Below are 23,073 nucleotides of genomic sequence, written 5' to 3'. Positions count from 1 at the left end.
AGAATATTATTTTGTGAACTGAAAAATTGATTAAAATTAAATAATTAGATTGGAACGAAATAATTTTTTTATAGATTTTTTAATAGAAATAGTCTTTAAAGCACACCCTTTTCCTATAATTGATGTATTCCTCAATTAATTGAGTTAGATATTTCAATAAGTTGTATATTTATTTTTCTCTTCTATCAGTATTCTTAAACTATCACCATAAATGAAATTTAGACAAAAACTTTAATATATGAAGACTTGTGGTCTAACAATAAATAGCTAGGACCATAATTTTATAATTTAAAAAACATGCCACACTTCTTTGTAGATCTTCTAATTTACTTTTTAAGTTAAATATGATCTACAATACATGGAGAAATTTGGAACAAGACTTATAAAAGGAAAAACTATGATCTCAATAATTATGATAGACCAAGCTAAACAAGCAATTTAAACTTCTTTGTATCTCACTAATAAATTTTTAATAAAAAAGAAAATAATATTATGATTAAAAAAACAATTAGAAATAGACAACACAACAATCATTAATGACAATGAAGATTAATTAGTCTTTTCACATATAAGAAGAATATTATTTTGTGAATTGAAAAATTGATCAAAATTAAATAGCTAGCTTAGAACAAAATAATTTTTTTTATAGATTTTTTTAACCAAAATTATCTTTAAAGTAAACTCTTTTCCTATAATTGATTTATTCATCAATTATATTTTTTTTCCTTGCTTTACTTAACTCGCAACATTTGTTTGATATGAAAGTAATGCAGTGATCTATGGTTCAAGTTGAAGAAGTCAGACCTTAACATCATGACTGGACTTTGTGGAGTGTCCAAAGGTTCAAGATGAAAAAAATGGAAAACCTTGAGATTAACTTAATGGTGTGAGCTATGATTTAGAAGACAATTTTCTTTTACATTATTTTTAGTTTGAATATTGAAAATTTGATAATTTAATATTAATCATGGGTTGGGATTTGATGAAATAGAAGACTTGATTTTTTTCTTAAAAAAATATTGGACTTTTGTACGCAACAAAAGTTTAACGAAAGGATTGATTAAATAAAAGTTAAAATTTGATCAGCTCTAAAAAAAAACACTTTTTTCGATCAGCTCTAAAAAAAAAAACACTCGTTTTCTATATTTGCGTTGCATGATCATGAATTCCTCCTCCATTTATATTCTTGTCTTTGTCCAGCTTTGGTTGTTGAGCTTACCATGCAGAGAGAGTGTGTGCATCCCAAGTGAGCGTGAGACACTTTTGAAGTTTAAGAATAATCTCATAGATCCTTCCAATAGGCTTTGGTCTTGGAATCATAATCATACCAACTGTTGCCACTGGTATGGAGTCCTCTGCCACAACGTCACTTCCCATCTTCTTCAGCTTCACCTCAACTCTTCACTTTCTGATGCTTTCTATTATGACTATGATGGCTACTATCACTTCGATGAGGAAGCTTATCGGAGATGGAGCTTTGGTGGAGAGATAAGTCCTTGTTTGGCTGATTTAAAGCATTTGAATTACTTGGACTTGAGCGGCAATGTATTCCTTAGAGAAGGTATGTCAATTCCTTCTTTCCTTGGGACAATGACCTCCTTGACTCACCTCGACCTCTCTCTTACTGGATTGATGGGGAAGATTCCATCTCAGATTGGGAATCTCTCAAATTTGGTCTACCTTGACCTCGGAGGTTATTCTACTGATCTCAAACCTCCTCTGTTTGCTGAAAATTTGGTGTATCTTGACCTGAGTTCAGAAGTTGCCAACGGAACAGTACCCTCTCAGATCGGGAATCTCTCTAAGCTTCGATATCTTGACTTGAGCTTCAATAGATTCCTTGGAGAAGGTATGGCAATTCCTTCTTTCCTTGGGACAATGACTTCCTTGACTCACCTCGACCTCTCTTTTACTGGATTCCGTGGGAAGATTCCTCCTCAGATTGGGAATCTCTCAAATTTGGTGTATCTTGACCTGAGATATGTTGCCAACGGAACAGTACCCTCTCAGATCGGGAATCTCTCTAAGCTTCGATATCTTGACTTGAGCTACAATGATTTTGAAGGTATGGCAATTCCTTCTTTCCTTTGTGCAATGACCTCCTTGACTCATCTCGACCTCTCTCTTACTGAATTCTATGGGAAGATTCCTCCTCAGATTGGGAATCTCTCCAATTTGGTCTACCTTGACCTCGGAGGTTATTCTGGTTTCGAACCTCCTCTGTTTGCTGAAAATGTAGAATGGGTATCAAGTATGTGGAAGCTTGAATATCTTCATTTGAGAAATGCAAACCTATCCAAAGCATTTCATTGGCTACACACTCTCCAATCTCTTCCTTCTTTGACCCACCTATATTTGTCACTCTGCACACTCCCTCACTATAATGAACCATCCTTGCTCAACTTCTCATCTCTGCAAACTCTCTATCTTTACAATACCAGTTATTCCCCTGCCATTTCTTTTGTCCCCAAGTGGATATTCAAATTGAAGAAACTTGTTTCTCTTCAATTAAGGGTAATGAAATCCAAGGTCCGATTCCTTGTGGTATTCGAAACCTCACACATCTTCAAAATCTTGACTTGTCTTCCAATTCATTCTCATCTTCTATACCTGATGCCTTGGGAAATTTGACTTCTCTTGTTGAACTTGATTTATCAGGTAATCAACTTGAAGGAAACATTCCAACTTCTTGGGTAATTTGACTTCTCTTGTTGAATTGATTTGTCATATAGTCAACTTGAAGGAAACATTCCAACTTCTTTGGGTAATCTCTGCAACTTAAGGGTGATAGATTTATCATATCTCAAACTCAACCAACAGGTTAATGAACTTTTAGAAATTCTTGCTCCTTGTATTTCCCATGGACTCACAAGACTTGCAGTTCAGAGTTCACGACTTTCAGGCAATCTGACAGATCATATTGGGGCATTTAAAAATATTGAGCTGCTAGATTTTTCAACAACTCAATTGGTGGTGCTCTTCCTAGATCATTTGGAAAACTTTCATCATTAAGATATCTCGATCTCTCTATGAATAAATTCAGTGGAAATCCATTTGAAAGTCTTCGATCACTCTCTAAATTGTTATCTCTTCATATTGACGGCAATCTTTTCACGGAGTTGTCAAGGAAGATGATCTTGCAAATCTTACAAGCTTGACGGAGTTTGCCGCATCGGGAACAATTTCACTTTAAAAGTGGGTCCCAATTGGATTCCTAATTTTCAACTTACCTATTTGGATGTGACATCATGGCAGTTAGGGTCCCAGCTTTCCATTGTGGATTCAGTCACAAAACCAACTTCAATATGTTGGACTATCTAACACGGGGATTTTCGATTCTATTCCCACACAGATGTGGGAAGCACTTTCTCAGGTTTTGTATTTAAACCTCTCTCGTAATCATATCCATGGTGAGATTGGGACTACATTAAAGAATCCAATATCTATCCCAACTATTGATCTAAGCTCAAATCACTTGTGTGGTAAATTACCCTATCTTTCAAGTGATGTGTTTCAGTTAGATCTTTCAAGCAATTCATTCTCTGAATCCATGAATGACTTTTTATGTAACGATCAGGACAAGCCAATGCTATTAGAATTTCTGAATCTTGCATCAAATAATTTGTCAGGAGAGATACCTGATTGCTGGATGAATTGGACATCTCTTGTGGATGTAAATTTACAAAGCAACCATTTTGTTGGGAACTTACCCCAATCCATGGGTTCCTTGGCAGACCTGCAGTCTTTACAAATTCGTAACAACACACTCTCAGGAATATTTCCAACCAGTTTGAAGAAGAATAACCAATTGATATCCTTGGACCTTGGGGAAAATAATCTTTCAGGAACTATTCCAACATGGGTTGGAGAAAACCTCTTAAATGTGAAAATCCTCCGCCTTCGATCAAACAGTTTTGCCGGCCACATTCCAAATGAAATATGTCAGATGAGTCATCTTCAGGTTTTAGACCTTGCACAAAACAATCTGTCTGGCAATATACGAGCTGTTTCAGTAACTTGAGTGCCATGACACTAATGAACCAAAGTACAGATCCTCGTATCTATTCTCAAGCACAATCTAGTATGCCTTACTCTTCGATGCAAAGTATAGTTAGTGCTCTACTATGGCTGAAAGGAAGAGGAGATGAGTACAGAAACTTCTGGGTTTGGTAACAAGCATTGATCTGTCAAGTAACAAGTTATTAGGGAAATACCAAGAGAAATCACATATCTAAATGGATTGAATTTTTTAAACTTGTCCCACAACCAATTGATTGGTCATATTCCACAAGGTATAGGTAATATGAGATTATTACAGTCCATTGATTTTTCAGGAATCAACTTTCTGGTGAAATCCCTCCAAGCATGCAAATTTGAGCTTTCTGAGCATGCTAGACTTGTCTTATAATCATTTGAAGGGAAATATTCCAACAGGAACTCAATTGCAAACCTTTGATGCCTCCAGCTTCATCGGCAACAATCTATGTGGTCCACCACTGCCCATAAACTGCAGCTCCAATGGGAAACCCATAGTTATGAAGGAAGTGATGGGCATGGAGTGAATTGGTTTTTTGTAGTATGACAATTGGATTTATTGTGGGATTCTGGATAGTGATTGCTCCTTTGCTGATTTGTAGATCATGGCGGTATGCCTATTTTCATTTCCTTGATCATGTGTGGTTCAAACTTCAATCTTTTCGCTCAGGTAGTATGACTGTTTAGTGTTGCTTAGAATACTCCGAAGTTTTATTATTGGCAGGTTGATCAATTTGTAGTCATTGCTATCTTCTTTTTTTTTTTTTTTCAAATTTGAGAGCCTTATTTAAATTCTGTTTTTGGATGTAAAGAGGGAGAGTAGCTGAACGTAAAGAGGGGAAGGATAGGAGGTGTGGGGAAATGGAACTAAGGATAACCAAGTAATTTCAAATGCTTTGGTAGTCTCAATAGCATTTTTGTAGTGACAATAGTAGCCCATATATATATAAATGATTATATGTGTGATACAACAAATCCAGGATAGATAAAACAACCCATACCAACTATACAAATTACAAGTTAATTATTATTTTTACATATTTTGATGCACAATAAATAGCACCAACACAACAATGTTTATATTTACTAATTATTTTTTAATATTAACTATTTTAATACAATTAATACTGTTATTTGAACAACATAGACATTATCTTCATTTTTTTTTCCTTCACCGTCTTCACCCATCTCCCTTTGTCACTAAAAAATGTAACAATTACAGTAAAAGTTAATTTCTTATGAAACATGCTTCATTTAGCTTAATTTAAAAATTAATGTGATAACATTTTTATTAGATGTAAATAAGGAAGAGTAATTATTTTAAAAAGAATTATATAAACATACACTTATTAGTATTGGATATGATGACTTTACACTCCATATAAAACAAATTCAATAAACGATACCTGAATCTTTTGTTCATAAATTTAGGGACATGAAAGGTGCATACATTTTTCAGTAGTGTCACAGTCCTACTATTGTACGTATCCCACTTTTTCTCTTTTCAGAATGATAGATACCACCACGCATATTGTTTCTGGTTCTATACTCCTTTCAGGACAGATTCCTCCATGAACAGTGGTATTTGGCTAAAGAGTGTTGTGTAGGTACGTATAAAAAAACAATTCGACACGCAAATTTCCAAACAGAGCACTAAAATGGCAAATATTACATACCTGGATATAACTAAATTTGGGTTTATACAACTGACTAATAAGATTTTAAAAAACAGTTTGCCATTGCAATTTCTACTTGATCATGATTTACTAAACATATTCTTTGAGGAGTCTTTGTAATTGCAACATGACAATAATTAATTATGACTGTATCAATTATATTTGTCCATAGTATTTTCCAATACAAAAATCACGAGAAAACTATAACAACACTGTGGTGGGTGAATGCATGCAAGTGATGCAACACAAACCTTGGGGTGGGGTCGATCCAATTCAGATGGCTATGACTAGGAGGGATGGTCTAGGCCCAAAATGTTTGAACTTTGAATCTACATTTGGGCATATATATGTGTACTCTGCCAATACAAAACAATTATTTTATATTTTTATCATTTAATATTCAGTCTCTCTTTTACACTATTAATACATAGACCTTGAGTGAGTTTATCAGATGTGCATCAAGCATTTTTTTTTCTGTGGCTGTGCAAGATCTTTTACAGTTGCTGATGTGTGTAATTATAACCACCGCCATGATTGGTATGAGCCTCTGTCTAATCTTAAAGTAAAGCTTTTCTGCCTTTGATGAGTGTTAAATTGACTCAATATAATTGTTGTAGTTATAAACAATTGTACTTCATTATAAAGAGTTTTTATCTGCAATTTAATAACACGTTTAATCATAAAGTAATAGTATATACGTACTCCGAACAATGGTGGAAACAAAACTAACAATGATCGACATGGTAGTTATCGGACTAATTTAATAGTATGAATAACACAACAATTGATTCTGGGGGAAATAAAATAAAGTGAAAAAACTTGTGTAAAAGACAGATACACTTTGATAAAGGGGATCTAAATTGTTTTACAAAACATGAAACCATATTCGACTTAGCTGGAATTATGGTTAGAGTAACATGCAAGTAACTTTGTTACTTTGATTTTGATGTTACTCCACACCGGAAAAATGATATAGTAACATAACAAGCATAATTAATTAGATTTCTTTATTTTACACAAAGAATCAATTTTTAATTTTCTTTATGATATCAAGAGTCTAATCCATTTGATTCAACAGACATACGTGAGCTGTTAGAATCAAGAATTTAAAATTAATTTTATTCATTGAAAAATCATTGAACCCTAATCAATAAGGTTTAATCGTTAGTGGAAGCAGAGAATGGAGAATGGAGACACATGAGATGATGCAAGGAACAAAAGTTTATGCAAGTCTATCAACCGACATGTTAGATTGATGGGCTTGTCCACTGGGCCACTCATGTTGGGGGTTGATGTCATAATGATATAGTGTATTAATATAAAATAAAATTGTATTAGAAAAATTAAATAAATAATGCTGTACATTCATACTGCATGGTCAATAATTTCAATCTTTTTGCTCATGTAGTATCACTTTTTAGTGTTGCTTAGAATAAACCGATGTTTTATCATTGTATTGGCAGATTGATCAATTTGTAGTCATTGCTATCTTCTTTTTTTTCTTCAAATTTGAGAGCCTTATTTAAATTCTGTTTTTAGATGTAAAGATTTGCATATTTAGTATAGTTTTGTACTTAAGATCAACTAGTTGTAATTCTCTGATAGAAAACATTAGCTAGATCACGTAGATTAAAATTCAAATAGTTGGTAAGTACTTTTAGTTTTGAAACCACATGTTGGGAATCTCTCCAATTTAGTGTGCACTGGATAATACTATTCTCTAATCCAAATCACATATTCGCTTGAATTTTATTTACTTGAGATAATGAATGCATTCTTGCATGCCCACTTTAAAATCAACCTTACCTTTAATAAGCATTATTCTTTCACATGTACCCGTTTTGCAACTATGTACAACTTAAAAGGCAAAGAGACAATGCTTGGCTTCATCAAGACCAGTGGCAAGGAACAGGAGCACGATAGCAAAAAAGCATAAGCTTGATCTTGTCTGCTATTGGTATTAAGACCTATAAAACATTGAAAACATTACATTGTGAACATTTCACGTGAATCATTGAAAACTACAATCTATTGTATCCTGAATGAAAGACCATTTGCAGAATTACCCTCCTCTTAAATGCCAAGTTGCCAAATTATTGTTGAAATTTATGGTGTGTGGACTCCAACTATGTATGGCCAGGTATGGAGGCTTCAAAAGTAGGACTTGATCAGTTGCTCAAATTTGAGAGACAATGTGTTCTGCCACAAGACGACGCAAAATCTTTCCGGTGGCAGTCTTGGGCAAAGAATCAGTAATGAAGACCTTTTCAGGGACTTTGAAAGATGCAAGATTCTTCTTGCAATATCTTAGCACCTCTGCATCATCAATGTTTGATCCTTCTCTTGGGATGACAGCACAATATATCTATTAAAAGGTAAAAATAAATATGACCAATACAAATTTCAAAGAACTAATAGACACATCATTTGAGCAAATTGCAATCCACAAATTTCTGAATTTTTTTCATTTATTCCTCTCCTAGTACAAACAAGAAAAAAGGTCATATACTAATCTTTTGAGAATTTTGAATTAATTATGAAGATTACGAAATATTGAACACTTTAAGGAAATTTTGGTAATATTGATGAAAAACAGTGAAGGTTATAACAATTTATTTCACAAGCATCTAGGGTCACTAAGTGCGTGAGAAAGCAAGCAATTCAAGCTGTTGCTAGGTAACAAGTTGCAATTGTTTTTTGTTGGGGAGAATGACATCAAAAGGTTATGAAGTAGCTGACCGTTTCAGAAGTTAACTAGTCATGCGTAGCCAATATTACACGAAACGCTTTTCAGATTTGGTTAATCCAAAGTTAGGAAAGTAGTTTTTTGTCACATGGGAATCCAAAGCTAGTTCCATTTGCCAAAAGAGGTTCAAATAAAAATCGTCTGTTCTCAAATAGAAGAGTTTTCTTGTATACCACAAAATGTTGGTACATGATTAGAGTGTGATCTTTGAGGGCAGAAAGTGATAAAAGTTAAATGCCACATAAATCCTCGATTCGGTTTGGTTTGACTTTCATGTACATGTTACTAAGAAATAAATAAAAAATTAATAAATGTTTTATATCAAAATATATAAGAGATATATAATACAAAATAGTTTGTAGTAATAGTACTTTAAATTGTATTTTGAAAGACTTCTCTATATAAACAGCATTATATAAGGTTCACTTCCATTATTTTTGGAAATGTCTATTTTTTTCACCTAAAGGAAAGGAAAACATCATGGAGGGAATGTTCTGTAAAAACAATTTGTTCTTCATATCCTTATTTTGAAACAAATCTTTTAAAATTTGAAGTGGTGGTTAAAAATTTTTCAATTTGATTTTTCCTTGCATATACCACATTTGTGTTAAGCAAAATTTAGATTCCCATATAGCATCTCCAATTCGCCAAGTACCTATAAACAAATGTAGAATGATTTAGATTTATTTCTTAATTATTGTTAAAATCTAATTGAAAAACATAAAATTATTTGTAAATTTAATATCCTGAATTGAAAAACATAAAAACACACCTACACAACCACACCTACTATTTTTTTTTCAAAACTATCCCCACATCAATTTAGTGATATAATTTTAGTTGTCTTTGTGTGTGTGAGATGTATTGTTAATATTTATAGCATCCTTCCTCATAAAATTTAGGGATGTAAAATAATTTGGTTTGCCTTTTATGTTTGTGCGTGATGTAATGTTAATGTTTACGACCAAGCTAAAAGTACAAAAAAATAATTTTTATCTAAAGGTTTTCTTGTAATAAATATAATGGGTGAAATTAGCCATAATCAAATTCTACTTTTTCTTTAATTTCCTTTTCATATACAGAGCCATATATAACATGAAACTGAATTTGTCCGTTTTCACACTGGTTCAAGAATGAGAATTGTGACCGTTTCATCTGCAACCAAACTTTCTAACAATCTTTTCCCGATATGAGATTCACTATTCTTAGCTGTGGCCGTTTCATCTGTCCCCTGCTTTCTACCATTCTGGGAACTTCCTTCAACTGAATGTAAAAACATAAGTTGTTATATGACAACTAACAAGACTGATAGATCATTCATTGCATAGGAAATGGAAACATAACACTGTAGTGTAGTGTTCTTTAAGAAAAAGGAAGGCTTAATTAGAAATTGAACGTACCAGAACACTGAGAGATTGATAACTGCTAAATAATTGTATTTTGATGATAGAAAATAAGGCAAAATTGTCTTTAAAAATAATTATTTAGCAGTTATTTGCGCTTAAATATTAAAGAATTGATGTTTTGTTGAATTTTGGCTGCAGATATAAAAACTGGAGGTGTAACAAGCAAAAAGGCTAGAAAAATTGAAGAAAAGAAGAAAATCTGAAGCAGGCCCAGTGCAACACGCGCGCTAAGCCCGCGATCTAACAGAAGCGTGCGCTAAGCCTGCAACATGCACGCTAAGCGCGCGATCTACACGCGCTGAGCGAGGGGGTGTCACGCTGAGCGTGCCTACGAAGGCCCAAAGCCCACTTCAGCAGCTATAAATAGAGAGCCAGTCCAAGGGACAGAACACACCACGACAGAACCCCCTCTCCTAGGGGTTTCACTTACTCCCTTTCTTTCACCCCTTCTCATTGTAAAGTCCTCAATGGCCATGAGTGGCTAAACCCTTAGTTAGGGTCTGGCAGGCCTAGAAGCCAATGCGATGTATGATGTACTCTTCACTATTTATCAATGCAATACCAGGTTTTTCTTTCCTATTTTCTTTTCTGTTTTTACCTTGCATACTCATCTTTATATTCTGTTAGGGGTTAGATGCTCGGGAGAGGGTAACTTCTAAATAAGATTTAAAGAAGATATGCATGCATTAGTTTTAGGGGGTTAGACGCTCGGGAGAGGATAACTTCTAATAGAACAAGAAGAAAAGATATCATAATAAAATCATTGCTAGGCATAGAGTGATTGCATTATGCCCATGCGTCAAAGCAAACATCTAGAATTAGAACTTCATGCATTTTATCTATTGCGTCTTTGCAAAGGCATTTGGGGGATAGATAGGTAAAATAGGCTTGTCATCGTGAGGCATCAGGGACAAGTAAATGAATAGATGTGGGTGGGATAGAATCACCTGAATTGGTAAAGAAAAATCATAAACTCATACATCCTAGGCAGGTTAGGCAAGTCAGTTCCCAATATCTTATCTTGACTTTATCTTTTTCTTTTATTTTAAATTTTAAAAATCTTTTATCTTATCTTATCTATTATCTTTATCTTTTATTTTAAATTTCTTTCATCTTATCTTATCTATTATCTTTATCTTTTATTTTAAATTTTAAATTTCTTATCTCTTGCTTTTAAATTGGGTTTGCATTAATCTAAGTACAAACAAAGTCCCTGTGGATTCGACACTCGGACTTCCGAGAACTTTACTACTTGTGACGATTTGGTACACTTGCCAACGAGTTAACAAGTTTTTGGCGCCGTTGCCGGGGACTTTGTTTTTCGTACTTGATTAATTGCATATTTCAATTTGTAAGCAATTAGTTTTCACTCTCTATTTTTATTTTTATTTTGTTTTTTGTTTTTTTATCTATTATTTATTTTAGCTGCTTTATTTTATTATTCAATTTTTTTCTCTTTACTCATTCTTACTTTATTCTTCTTTTTTTTATAAAAAAAAATAATAAAAAAAATTAAAATAAAAAAAATTATTTATTCTGTGATAACGTGCACGGTAGTTATTTCTTTTGTTAACAGTGCACACTCCTTCTTCGAAGAACGCATCATGACAGAAAATCATCCACAGAGAATGACGCTAGAGGACTACTCTAGCCCTATTATACCTCAGTACTTCACCAGCATAGCTAGACCAGAGGTGCAGACGGCCAACTTCTCATATCCATATTCCTTGATCCAGCTGATTCAAGGGAATATATTTTACGGCCTACCAACTGAAGATCCATACGCACACTTGGCCACATACGTCGACATTTGCAACACGGTGAAGATAGTAGGAGTGCCTGAAGATGCCATCCACCTTGACTTATTTTGTTTTTCCTTGGCCGGTGAAGCAAGAACATGGCTTCGCTCGTTTAAGGGGAATAGCCTGCAGACATGGAACGAGGTGGTGGAGAAGTTCTTGAAGAAATATTTCCCAGAGTCCAAGACCATTGAGGGAAAGGTGGAAATCTCATCCTTCCACCAACACCCTCATGAATCATTGAGTGAAGCCCTTGATCGCTTTCATGGGTTACTTTGGAAGACTCCTACACATGGGTTTAGTGAGCCAGTTCAGCTCAACATCTTTATTGATGGCTTGCAACCCCATTCCAAGCAGCTCCTTGACGCCTCAGCCGGTGGAAAGATCAAGTTAAAGACTCCAGAAGAAGCTATTGAGCTAATAGAGAATATGGCGGCCTATGATTATGTCATTCTACGCGACCAAGAGCCCAGCCCACAGGAAGAAAGCAGTAGGCTAGAAGAATTGCTGGTACAATTCATGCAGGAAACAAGGTCACATCAGAAGAGCACTGATGCAGCAATCAGAAATCTGGAAGTACAATTAGCTAAGTTAGTTGCTGAAAGGCCCACCGAAACCTTTACGGTAAATACTGAGATGAAGCCCAAAAAGGAGTGCAAGGTAATTTTAACTGAGGAAGATGTGGAAGAAGAAAAGAAGGAAGAGATAGAAAGAAATGAGGAGAAAGCACAACAATCGGAGAAGTACTCACAAGTAGAAATTCAACAAGAAAGTATTCTCCAAGTCAATACCACTCCTCATCAACTGATTGTCAAGGAAGAAAGACATGGAAAACATGATAAACCCTTAAGTGTCCTTCTCTCCTTGACCACCAGCACTTTTCTTGCTACAATATGGAAGGTGTTTCCAGCATACATGAGTTTCATGGCGTCTCTAGCTAAGAGACGGAAATGCAAGGAAGATGTGTTCTTTGTGACCTTCATGCCACCTTGAAGGCATTTGACCCGTCAAGCTAATGACGTTAAAGAAGCGCTTACTGGGAGGCAACCCAGGACTTCTTACTTTATTTCTCTTTTAGTTAATTGCAATTTGTTTTTTTTTAGGATAGTTGTGTTATTTATTTTCTTTATTTTGAATTTGTGCATTTTGATTTTATGCATTTTAATTTCAGTAGTTTAAACTTAGTCATTGAATAAAAATTGCATGATATTTGTGAAGTCACTATTTAGGCATTTTCTGAAGGATTCAACACTTGAAATGCTACATGACAATTGTGAAAATACTGGTTTCCTGGAAGCAAGAGTCAGTCAAACAGTGAGACATGAATCACAAAGAGAGAAAAGGTTAGCTTGATGGAAAGAGATCATGTTCCGGTAAGCCGATAACTTTATCTTGTCCCGGAGAGCTGTGTGAACTTAATTATGAGAGAACGTCTGTTTTTAAATTCCTAATTTTGCATCATTCTTAGACTATTAGATTATTTACATAAGGTGGATATGATCAAGGCCATGTTTTTTTTATTTTAGCCACATAGCCAAAAAGCCAACCTGTGATGAAATGTATCCCTTGCACCCTTGTTGAGCCAAAATTAGTAATTATTATTTTTAAATAAAACCCCTGAGCCTAATTGTGATATCTCTAACCTTATTTTAGGGTTCTAAGAGAGCATAAAGGTTTTAGTCATAATAAACTCCTAATTTGGGGGATGGGTAGAATGAAGATGGTCTTGGGAATGTAAAAGTAGCACATAATAAGGCACCCAAAAAAAAAAAAAAAAGAGCTTGTAAGCCCAAAGTCTCTTTCCAAAAAAAAAATAATAATAATAATAAAAAGAGCTTGTAAACACAAAGTCTCTTTCCAAAAAAAAGAGAGAAAATAAGGGCAGAAAAAAAAAAAGAGGTGCCATAAGTGCTAAGGTTGGAAATAAGAAAAATAGATTGCATATGTGTTAAGGCTGAAAAACAAATAAAGCCTAGGCTAAGTATAAGTTTTTCTAGGATGAATGCTCTCTTATAACCTTAAGTTTGAAATCCCAGAAAAACCATGATTTCTTGTCTAGCCAGGCCCCATTACAAGGCAATAACAGTCCTTAGTGATCCACCAAATGTAAGTAAGAATAACTTTAATTGAGATGAAGTGCAAAATTTGGGAATCTTAATTGCAGGTCGTATAAATTTTAAACACTCACCCCAGACACTTGTGCGTAGAGATAAACACTAACCTTGTGAGGAAAGTGAGGCAAACCAACTTGATTGATTTCCGATACTAACCAATTGCATCTTGATGTAATTCATGCTTCCATTGTGAGATTATGACAAATGCGGAAAGGACCAGTTGGAGGAATCTGAGAAATTGTAGCCATTGAAAGTGTTGAAGCATTCGGAGCCTGCTTTTAATTTGATTTGCTTGGGGACAAGCAAAGTTTTAATTTGGGGGATTTTGATAACTGCTAAATAATTGTATTTTGATGATAGAAAATAAGGCAAAATTGTCTTTAAAAATAATTATTTAGCAGTTATTTGCGCTTAAATATTAAAGAATTGATGTTTTGTTGAATTTTGGCTGCAGATATAAAAACTGGAGGTGTAACAAGCAAAAAGGCTAGAAAAATTGAAGAAAAGAAGAAAATCTGAAGCAGGCCCAGTGCAACACGCGCGCTAAGCCCGCGATCTAACAGATGCGTGCGCTAAGCCTGCAACACGCGCGCTAAGCCCGCGATCTAACAGAAGCGTGCGCTAAGCCTGCAACATGCACGCTAAGCGCGCGATCTACACGCGCTGAGCGAGGGGGTGTCGCGCTGAGCGCGCCTACGAAGGCCCAAAGCCCACTTCAGCAGCTATAAATAGAGAGCCAGTCCAAGGGACAGAACACACCACGACAGAACCCCCTCTCCTAGGGGTTTCACTTACTCCCTTTCTTTCACCCCTTCTCATTGTAAAGTCCTCAATGGCCATGAGTGGCTAAACCCTTAGTTAGGGTCTGGCAGGCCTAGAAACCAATGCGATGTATGATGTACTCTTCACTATTTATCAATGCAATACCAGGTTTTTCTTTCCTATTTTCTTTTCTGTTTTTACCTTGCATACTCATCTTTATATTCTGTTAGGGGTTAGATGCTCGGGAGAGGGTAACTTCTAAATAAGATTTAAAGAAGATATGCATGCATTAGTTTTAGGGGGTTAGACGCTCGGGAGAGGATAACTTCTAATAGAACAAGAAGAAAAGATATCATAATAAAATCATTGCTAGGCATAGAGTGATTGCATTATGCCCATGCGTCAAAGCAAACATCTAGAATTAGAACTTCATGCATTTTATCTATTGCGTCTTTGCAAAGGCATTTGGGGGATAGATAGGTAAAATAGGCTTGTCATCGTGAGGCATCAGGGACAAGTAAATGAATAGATGTGGGTGGGATAGAATCACCTGAATTGGTAAAGAAAAATCATAAACTCATACATCCTAGGCAGGTTAGGCAAGTCAGTTCCCAATATCTTATCTTGACTTTATCTTTTTCTTTTATTTTAAATTTTAAAAATCTTTTATCTTATCTTATCTATTATCTTTATCTTTTATTTTAAATTTCTTTCATCTTATCTTATCTATTATCTTTATCTTTTATTTTAAATTTTAAATTTCTTATCTCTTGCTTTTAAATTGGGTTTGCATTAATCTAAGTACAAACAAAGTCCCTGTGGATTCGACACTCGGACTTCCGAGAACTTTACTACTTGTGACGATTTGGTACACTTGCCAACGAGTTAACAGAGATTATCAGGTGTTTTGCAAAGAGAAGGGAGACCAACAGCAATTGTGATGTTAATCTTTAAGCCAAGGTCAGGATCATCCCTGTCTTTGAGAATAAGGCAGACACACTTCTTGTTGATCTTCATGGCTTGTGTGAGACCACTGCAACAATCTGCTGTGGGTGCTTTCGCGTCAGCACCCAAATATGGCAGACACGTTGCAACAGCTGTCAGGGATTCTGCACATTTCTGTTTGTCTTGAGCTGAATCTCCCATTGCATGACTAACCAATACCAATGTTATTGCTAACACTAGCAAGTGTGGTAGACAAGCATTTGAATCCATTTCTCAATCTTGATGAATGAATGAGTGGAGATAGATTATATTATAGTCTATAGAAAAAGTTGTAGGTAGAAATTGTTAGGTTGTGGTGCTACATGTAAAATATTGGTTTTTTTGTTTTAATTTATTAGAAGGTTCTGTAGTGTGTTATGTTTTAGAAAACATGGGAATTGGGAAGGAAACTAGTAGATGAAAATAAATTCTGTGGTTTCAGTGTGAGTTCAATGAAGAAGACCAGTTTCTTGACTTAGTCTGGATCATTTCAATTTTGTACAACACCAATTGTCCACTAAAGAGTTATATACTATTTCTCGGGGTTTTTTATTTTTTGTCTAGAGCTTAGTGTTCATGGATAAACATATATTTTCTTTTCTTAAAGTACATTTTCCTACTCCAAAAGTGTTAAATCCTCTCATGTTATTGTACCCCTAGTAGTTATTTGTTTCTGACCGAGTCTCTTTAGTGTCCAATTTGCTGATGTGAAGGGTAGAAGGACCCAATGACAATGTTGTCATCAAATTTGAAAAGAAATAACTATAAAAAAACAAAAAAAAAAATAGACCAAAACACTATTAAACACTAAATGAAATTAAATATGTTTTTATCCTTTTTTCAGGAGTGTGTGATTTAGGCTCATTCAATTTAGAAACACTACATGATTATACAGAGACTTGCTTATAATATTAAGATAATTGGTGTTCAAGAAAAATTACGTTTTCTGACTATAGCAATTACAGTCTACTGCATTTGGCTGTCTAGGAACAAGCTGATTTTTGAAGATTATCAATTTTCTGTCATAGAGGTTATTAGCAAGATTAAGTTTCTTATGTATAGACAAGCGCACCTGTTGCATTTGTTTTAGCATCTTGATATATGTCTTCTTGTATTAGGGAGACTTTTGATTTTCTTTAACTGCGGAGTATGCCCCGTTTATTATTGTATCATTTTGGGTTTAATATAATTTACATTTTTTCCCAAAAAAAGATAATTGTATATTTAATTAAATGAATTTGATAATATAAAGATGATCGTGAAAAGTTTACGAAAGATAGTGTGCGAGGAATATGTTAGCTATTTAGGTGTAACTTATTGGAAAGTAAGACATAGTCATGTAGATGTGGTAGGTTTAACCCTTGCTGCCAAAGTAAAAAATTAAGTGGGAAAAAGAAAGATAGAAACCCTCAGGGTAGCTTATAGTTAGGAGGGCTCAATATGTCTCCCTTGACCAAACAATTTTTATAAAATCATAATATTTTTGTGTATAAAATTTACTTTAAAATTCATTTAGTAAAACATTTTAGTTTTAGCTTTATAATTTTAAAAACCTAAGACTTAATATATGAGAAAAATTTGCTAAATAAAATATGAGATCAGCTGAATTTTTTATTTTAATAATTTTTAATATAAAAAATAATATATTAGAAAAGTGTGTTAACATTTCTCTTGAAATGATTAGTGTTTTTACTAGCCTATGTTCCTAACCGCAACAGGCGCCGAAATTGTGGGTTAACCAGGCATAGAGAAATTCCAAAAGTTGTGAGTTGTAAGAAGTCTTTGAAAATCACATGTCCTTAAAAAAAAATCCAAATAAACTGAAACAATGTTTGACTGATCTATTTCCTATCTTCAAAGTTAAAGGCAAGTCTCTGGAGAAGATGACTTCGATAAAGACACAATAAAACTGCTTCTGGTGAAGAGGGAATTTCAAGACATTGGTTCTTCCCCAAAAGCAACTTAACTCTAATGAGAATGTGAAAACTGAATAAGAGGATATATAGTCTAAAACCAACTAACATTCCAAAATTCCTCACCAACCATCCCTATTATATTAGACAACCACACCCGTGATGAAAATTGTAGTGCGATCTCATTCCACTGTCTCAATTAAATAAAAAATATACAAAATATCACAATAAGGATATGTTAATTAAGAATTTAATTTAAATACACTTTCATTTGCAATTAATTAATTATATATATTTCCTATAACTTTTTTACTAATTGTTTTACAAATCATTTGGTGATTTCTAATTAATTAACAATTTAAATTTTTACACTATCTATCAAAATTAAACTCATATATTAACAGCATCAAAGTTATTTTCGTTTTAATTTTGATACTTTTGTTCTAATTAAGTAGTACTAGCAGTTGCCATTCTCATTATTTTATTATACGTACATTCTACATTCTGCTTACAACTTGCAATGAATGGAAAAAGTGGAGCTTGGACATCATTTGTCTGCATGACATTCACACCACTCACAAAAAGTGAGTGGAAATTTTTAGACAAAATAGATGAAGAATTATTAATGTTCAACCATCATTGGAAGTGGAAAGTTCATTATGAGAAAGAAAAGCAGTTCGCCAAAATGGAAAGCAGTATAGGTAAAGAAAGCTCAAGTAATTTTCAACTTCTGGGCATTCCATGTAGAGATAAGAAATGACAGTTCATAGAAAAGAAAAGGCAAAAAAAATGATGGCTTAAAGATCTTTATCTTTGAGCTGTTTGTCTCTACTAATCAACTATAGTTAGCTATTTTAATTTATGATTGTCAACTTGAGATACCATTAAGATAAAAGTGGTGTGAAAAAAGAGCATCAAAGTAGGCGTACGTATGGCGTCGATCAAGAGTCACATCACTTGTTCTGTGAGGGAAACAAAAAACATTACAAGTTCAAAATTAAAAATAATAGAATTCCCTTTATAAAACACATATATAATTTGTTTCTCAATTCTCATAAGAAAAAACCACTTGCACTTATGGGTTGGCACAAGGGTCCTTGTGGCAGCCATCATGCACAACAATGCAAATTCCCTGACTTGGTAAAAAAGGCTAGGAGATTGTAACATTTGGAAATATGTCAGTGAGATTTTCAAAACACCAAACAGTTATAGTATCAAATGTTGTATCTTCAAATTTGGCTTCTTTCTACGAAATAAAGTTGCAAAAACGGAAGACCGAGAGCTTAATTAGACATAGAATTCAAATGGAGCATGCATCATTGACATGAAGACTGATGAGAAATTTGAAATAACATTTCTTACATAGAATTCAAAGATTTCACACGTAGTCCATTGTTTAGAATAAACTGCTACATATATATAACCCGTTGTAAAAAAAAATTATAAAAAAATAAAAGGTTTAATTATCCTTTTGGCCCTTAAAGATACGACAATATTTTTTTTAGTCCTTATAGTTTAACTCATGGGACCAGAAACTCACAATGACACACTTTATCTGCAGCAATCAAAACCATCATCCCATTGGAACGATCAACATAGTTCAATGCTGTGATACCACTCCAACTTGATGAGAGACTGTCAAGAAGGAGATTACATCATGGCAATTGGCAAATGCTAAGCTTGCAGAGGTCGGTGGCAGACTCAAGAATAATGGAATGTGTAGTGGCTTTGTCTCATACCTCCATTACACTTCATTTGTACCTGAGCTTGCTTCCCTATTTTTATTAATTTTGTTCATGTTTATGTGTGAGTTGAATCTTCCCCGCGAGGATCAAAAGATAAAAAAAATTGTAAATATAAGAATCAAAATGAATGTCTTAAACTATAGGGACTAAAAAAAATTATCACAACTATAAGGACTAAAAGGGTAATTAAATCAAAATTAAATAAACTAGAGCAAAATAATGGTGGTGTGGTTAGACACTTTTAATCCTAATTGTCTCCTTGTAGACATATATACCTCTACATATGTGTGCATTTTGCAACCACCACCATTAGTGGAAAAAAATTTTAAATGCAAACCCTTCTATGGTATATATCCTATATAGGCATTGTTAGTAGTAAATACCAACCGTGAACCAGAAAATTGTGGATTCAACCTTTTTCGTCTTCCTTCTTCTTCATGGCAGTGCTATTTGCAACTCATGTTCTTCTCTTGATATTGTCCACTGCAACAACTCTCCACTTCAGTGCAAGCAAGGCAGCAAGGCTCAATATGACTTGCAGTGTGAAGGAAAGGAATGCACTCCTCAGCTTCAAGCATGGACTAGCAGACCCTTCAAACAGGCTTTCATCGTGGTCTGACAAATCGGATTGCTGTACATGGCCAGGGGTTCACTGCAACAACACAGGTAAAGTCATGGAAATCAATCTCTACACACCTGCGGGCTCTCCCTATAGGGAGTTGAGTGGAGAGATTAGTCCTTCTTTGCTTGAACTAAAATATTTGAATCGTTTGGACTTGAGTTCAAATTATTTTGTTCTTACTCCAATACCAAGCTTCCTAGGCTCATTGGAGAGTCTGAGATACTTGGACCTTAGCTTAAGTGGGTTCATGGGATTAATCCCTCATCAACTAGGAAACCTCTCAAACCTGCAGCACCTTAATCTGGGATACAATTATGCTCTTCAGATAGATAACCTTAATTGGATATCAAGGCTATCTTCCTTAGAGTACCTTGATTTGAGTGGTTCAAGACCTTCATAAACAAGGTAACTGGCTTCAAGTACTGAGTGGACTTCCATCTCTTCAGAACTACACTTGGAGAGCTGTCAAATTGATAACTTAGGACCACCAAAAGGAAAAACCAACTTCACACATCTCCAAGTCCTTGATCTTTCAATTAACAATCTCAATCAGCAAATCCCTTCATGGCTATTTAATCTCAGCAACAACTCTTGTCCAACTTGATTTACACAGTAACCTTTTACAGGGACAAATTCCACAAATAATATCAAGCCTTCAGAACATAAAAAATCTAGACCTGCAGAACAACCAGCTCAGTGGGCCACTTCCAGATTCATTAGGCCAGCTTAAGCATCTTGAAGTTCTAAATCTCAGTAATAATACCTTTACTTGTCCAATTCCCTCACCATTTGCAAACTTGTCATTCTTGAGAACTTTAAACCTGGCTCACAACCGACTGAATGGAACCATTCCTAAGAGTTTTGAGCTCCTCAGAAAACCTGCAGGTATTAAATCTTGGAACTAATTCTTTGACTGGTGATATGCCTGTAACTCTTGGAACTCTCTCAAATTTAGTGATGTTAGACCTTTCATCTAATTTGTTAGAAGGATCTATAAAAGAGTCAAATTTTGTAAAACTTTTGAAATTAAAGGAAACTACGTTTGTCTTGGACAAACTTGTTCCTCAGTGTCAACTCTGGATGGGTTCCTCCTTTTCAGCTTGAATATGTTTTACTGAGCTCCTTTGGAATAGGTCCTAAGTTTCCAGAATGGCTAAAAAGGCAAAGTTCTGTGAAGGTTTTGACAATGTCTAAGGCAGGTATTGCAGACTTGGTTCCAAGTTGGTTTTGGAATTGGACTTTGCAAACTGAATTCCTGGATCTGTCCAACAATCTGTTAAGTGGAGACCTATCTAACATCTTTCTCAATTCCAGCCTCATAAATTTGAGTTCTAATTTGTTCAAGGGTACATTGCCAAGTGTGTCTTCAAATGTTGAAGTGCTGAATGTTGCCAATAACTCAATTTCTGGAACAATTTCTCCCTTTTTATGTGGAAAGGAAAATGCTACTAATAAGTTAAGTGTGCTTGATTTTTCAAATAATGTCTTATATGGTGATCTTGGTCACTGTTGGGTGCATTGGCAAGCATTGGTGCATTTGAACTTGGGTAGTAACAATTTGTCTGGTGTTATTCCAAACTCCATGGGGTATCTATCTCAACTTGAGTCTTTGTTGTTAGACGACAACCGCTTCTCTGGATATATTCCTTCAACACTGCAAAATTGCTCTACAATGAAATTCATTGACATGGGCAATAACCAACTTTCTGACGCAATACCTGATTGGATGTGGGAAATGCAATATCTAATGGTTCTTCGTCTAAGATCCAACAATTTCAATGGCAGCATTACTGAAAAGATGTGTCAACTTTCTTCCCTTATAGTGCTGGATCTTGGCAAATAACAGCCTGTCAGGATCCATTCCAAATTGTTTGGATGACATGAAGACAATGGCTGGTGAAGATGACTTCTTTGCCAACCCTTTAAGTTATTCATATGGCTCTGACTTCAGTTATAACCACTACAAGGAAACTCTTGTCTTAGTTCCCAAAGGAGATGAGTTAGAGTACAGAGACAATCTGATATTGGTGAGAATGATTGATCTTTCAAGTAATAAGCTGTCTGGAGCAATTCCATCTGAAATTTCCAAGCTATCTGCTTTGCGGTTTTTGAACTTGTCTAGAAATCATCTGTTTGGAGGGATACCAAATGACATGGGAAAAATGAAATTGTTAGAATCCCTTGATCTCTCACGAAACAACATTTCAGGTCAAATCCCTCAAAGCTTATCTGATTTGTCCTTCCTCAGTGTCCTGAATCTATCATACAACAACTTATCAGGCAGAATTCCCACGAGCACCCAACTTCAGAGCTTTGAAGAACTTAGCTACACTGGAAATCCTGAGCTTTGTGGTCCTCCTGTAACAAAAAATTGCACAGACAAGGAAGAGTTGACAGAGAGTGCTTCTGTTGGACACGGTGATGGTAATTTCTTTGGAACATCAGAGTTTTATATCGGTATGGGAGTTGGATTTGCAGCAGGATTTTGGGGTTTTTGCAGTGTTGTTTTCTTCAACAGAACTTGGAGGCGTGCTTATTTTCATTATCTTGACCACTTGAGAGATCTGATTTATGTGATAATAGTTTTGAAGGTAAGAAGGTTACTTGGGAAATTGTGAGTTTACATGTTAACTGTTAGGAGTGAGAGACATTACAACGTGTTATTCTAGACATTAAAAATGTGAAAAGGTTTACCATACTATGTACATGTTCATATGGGGTGTCTGTTTGTTTTGCTTTATTGGTAATAAATGTTCTTAATGTTAAGAGAACTAGACGAGCTTCAGACTTGAGCATCAAATTCTGTTTTGTATTTATGACGCATTATTGTCTTCTACTATCTGTGCACTAACAATGATTAGCATTAAAATACCTGAAATGACACACTCGATGATTGGATTTAAGAAGATTGTTTTACACATGTAACTTAGAATTTGCCTGAATGAATTTAATTAGTGTAGAATGTTGGAGCTTGCATAGGATTCTGCAGTTTCTAAACCCTTCCACATCTTCCTTCTCTTGCTATTCATGCATTTTTTCTATAATACTCATTAACAGGACTTAGGAAATAATTGGGTAATAAAAAGTATAATTTCTATACTATGAATATTTGAAATTAATTAACATTAGCTAATTTGATTTAAATAACAATACGCATAACGATAAAGAAATTAAAGGAAGAAATAAAAATAAGAAAACTAAAGAAGAAAATAAAAGAAAAAATTTAGGAAAAAAATTGTTTGGGAATTTTAACAAACACCTCATGTAATTG

The 23,073-nt window shown here is 34.6% G+C and overlaps 2 protein-coding genes across 2 annotated transcripts; both read left to right on the top strand.

Annotated features, from left to right (window-relative positions):
- Positions 1-1,161: 1,161 nt before the first annotated feature.
- On the top strand, positions 1,162-4,021 carry LOC121173703 (probable leucine-rich repeat receptor-like protein kinase At1g35710). Its single transcript, XM_041010389.1, has 3 exons — positions 1,162-2,251; positions 2,659-2,693; positions 3,578-4,021. Exons 1-3 carry the CDS (start codon positions 1,162-1,164, stop codon positions 4,019-4,021), a joined length of 1,569 nt encoding a protein of 522 aa, XP_040866323.1.
- Positions 4,022-19,503: 15,482 nt separating this feature from the next.
- On the top strand, positions 19,504-22,519 carry LOC106796472 (receptor-like protein EIX2). Its single transcript, XM_026126038.2, is given in 7 exon segments — positions 19,504-20,187; positions 20,189-20,243; positions 20,246-20,385; positions 20,387-20,677; positions 20,679-20,837; positions 20,839-21,633; positions 21,635-22,519. Coding segments are annotated over 7 exon segments (2,796 nt in total). The 5' UTR covers positions 19,504-19,617; the 3' UTR covers positions 22,421-22,519.
- The last annotated feature ends 554 nt before the right edge of the window (positions 22,520-23,073 follow it).

Source organism: Glycine max, chromosome 16, assembly GCF_000004515.6.
Source record: "Glycine max cultivar Williams 82 chromosome 16, Glycine_max_v4.0, whole genome shotgun sequence".
Taxonomy (NCBI): Eukaryota; Viridiplantae; Streptophyta; class Magnoliopsida; order Fabales; family Fabaceae; genus Glycine; species Glycine max.
This window is presented reverse-complemented; position numbering and strand designations above follow the sequence as displayed.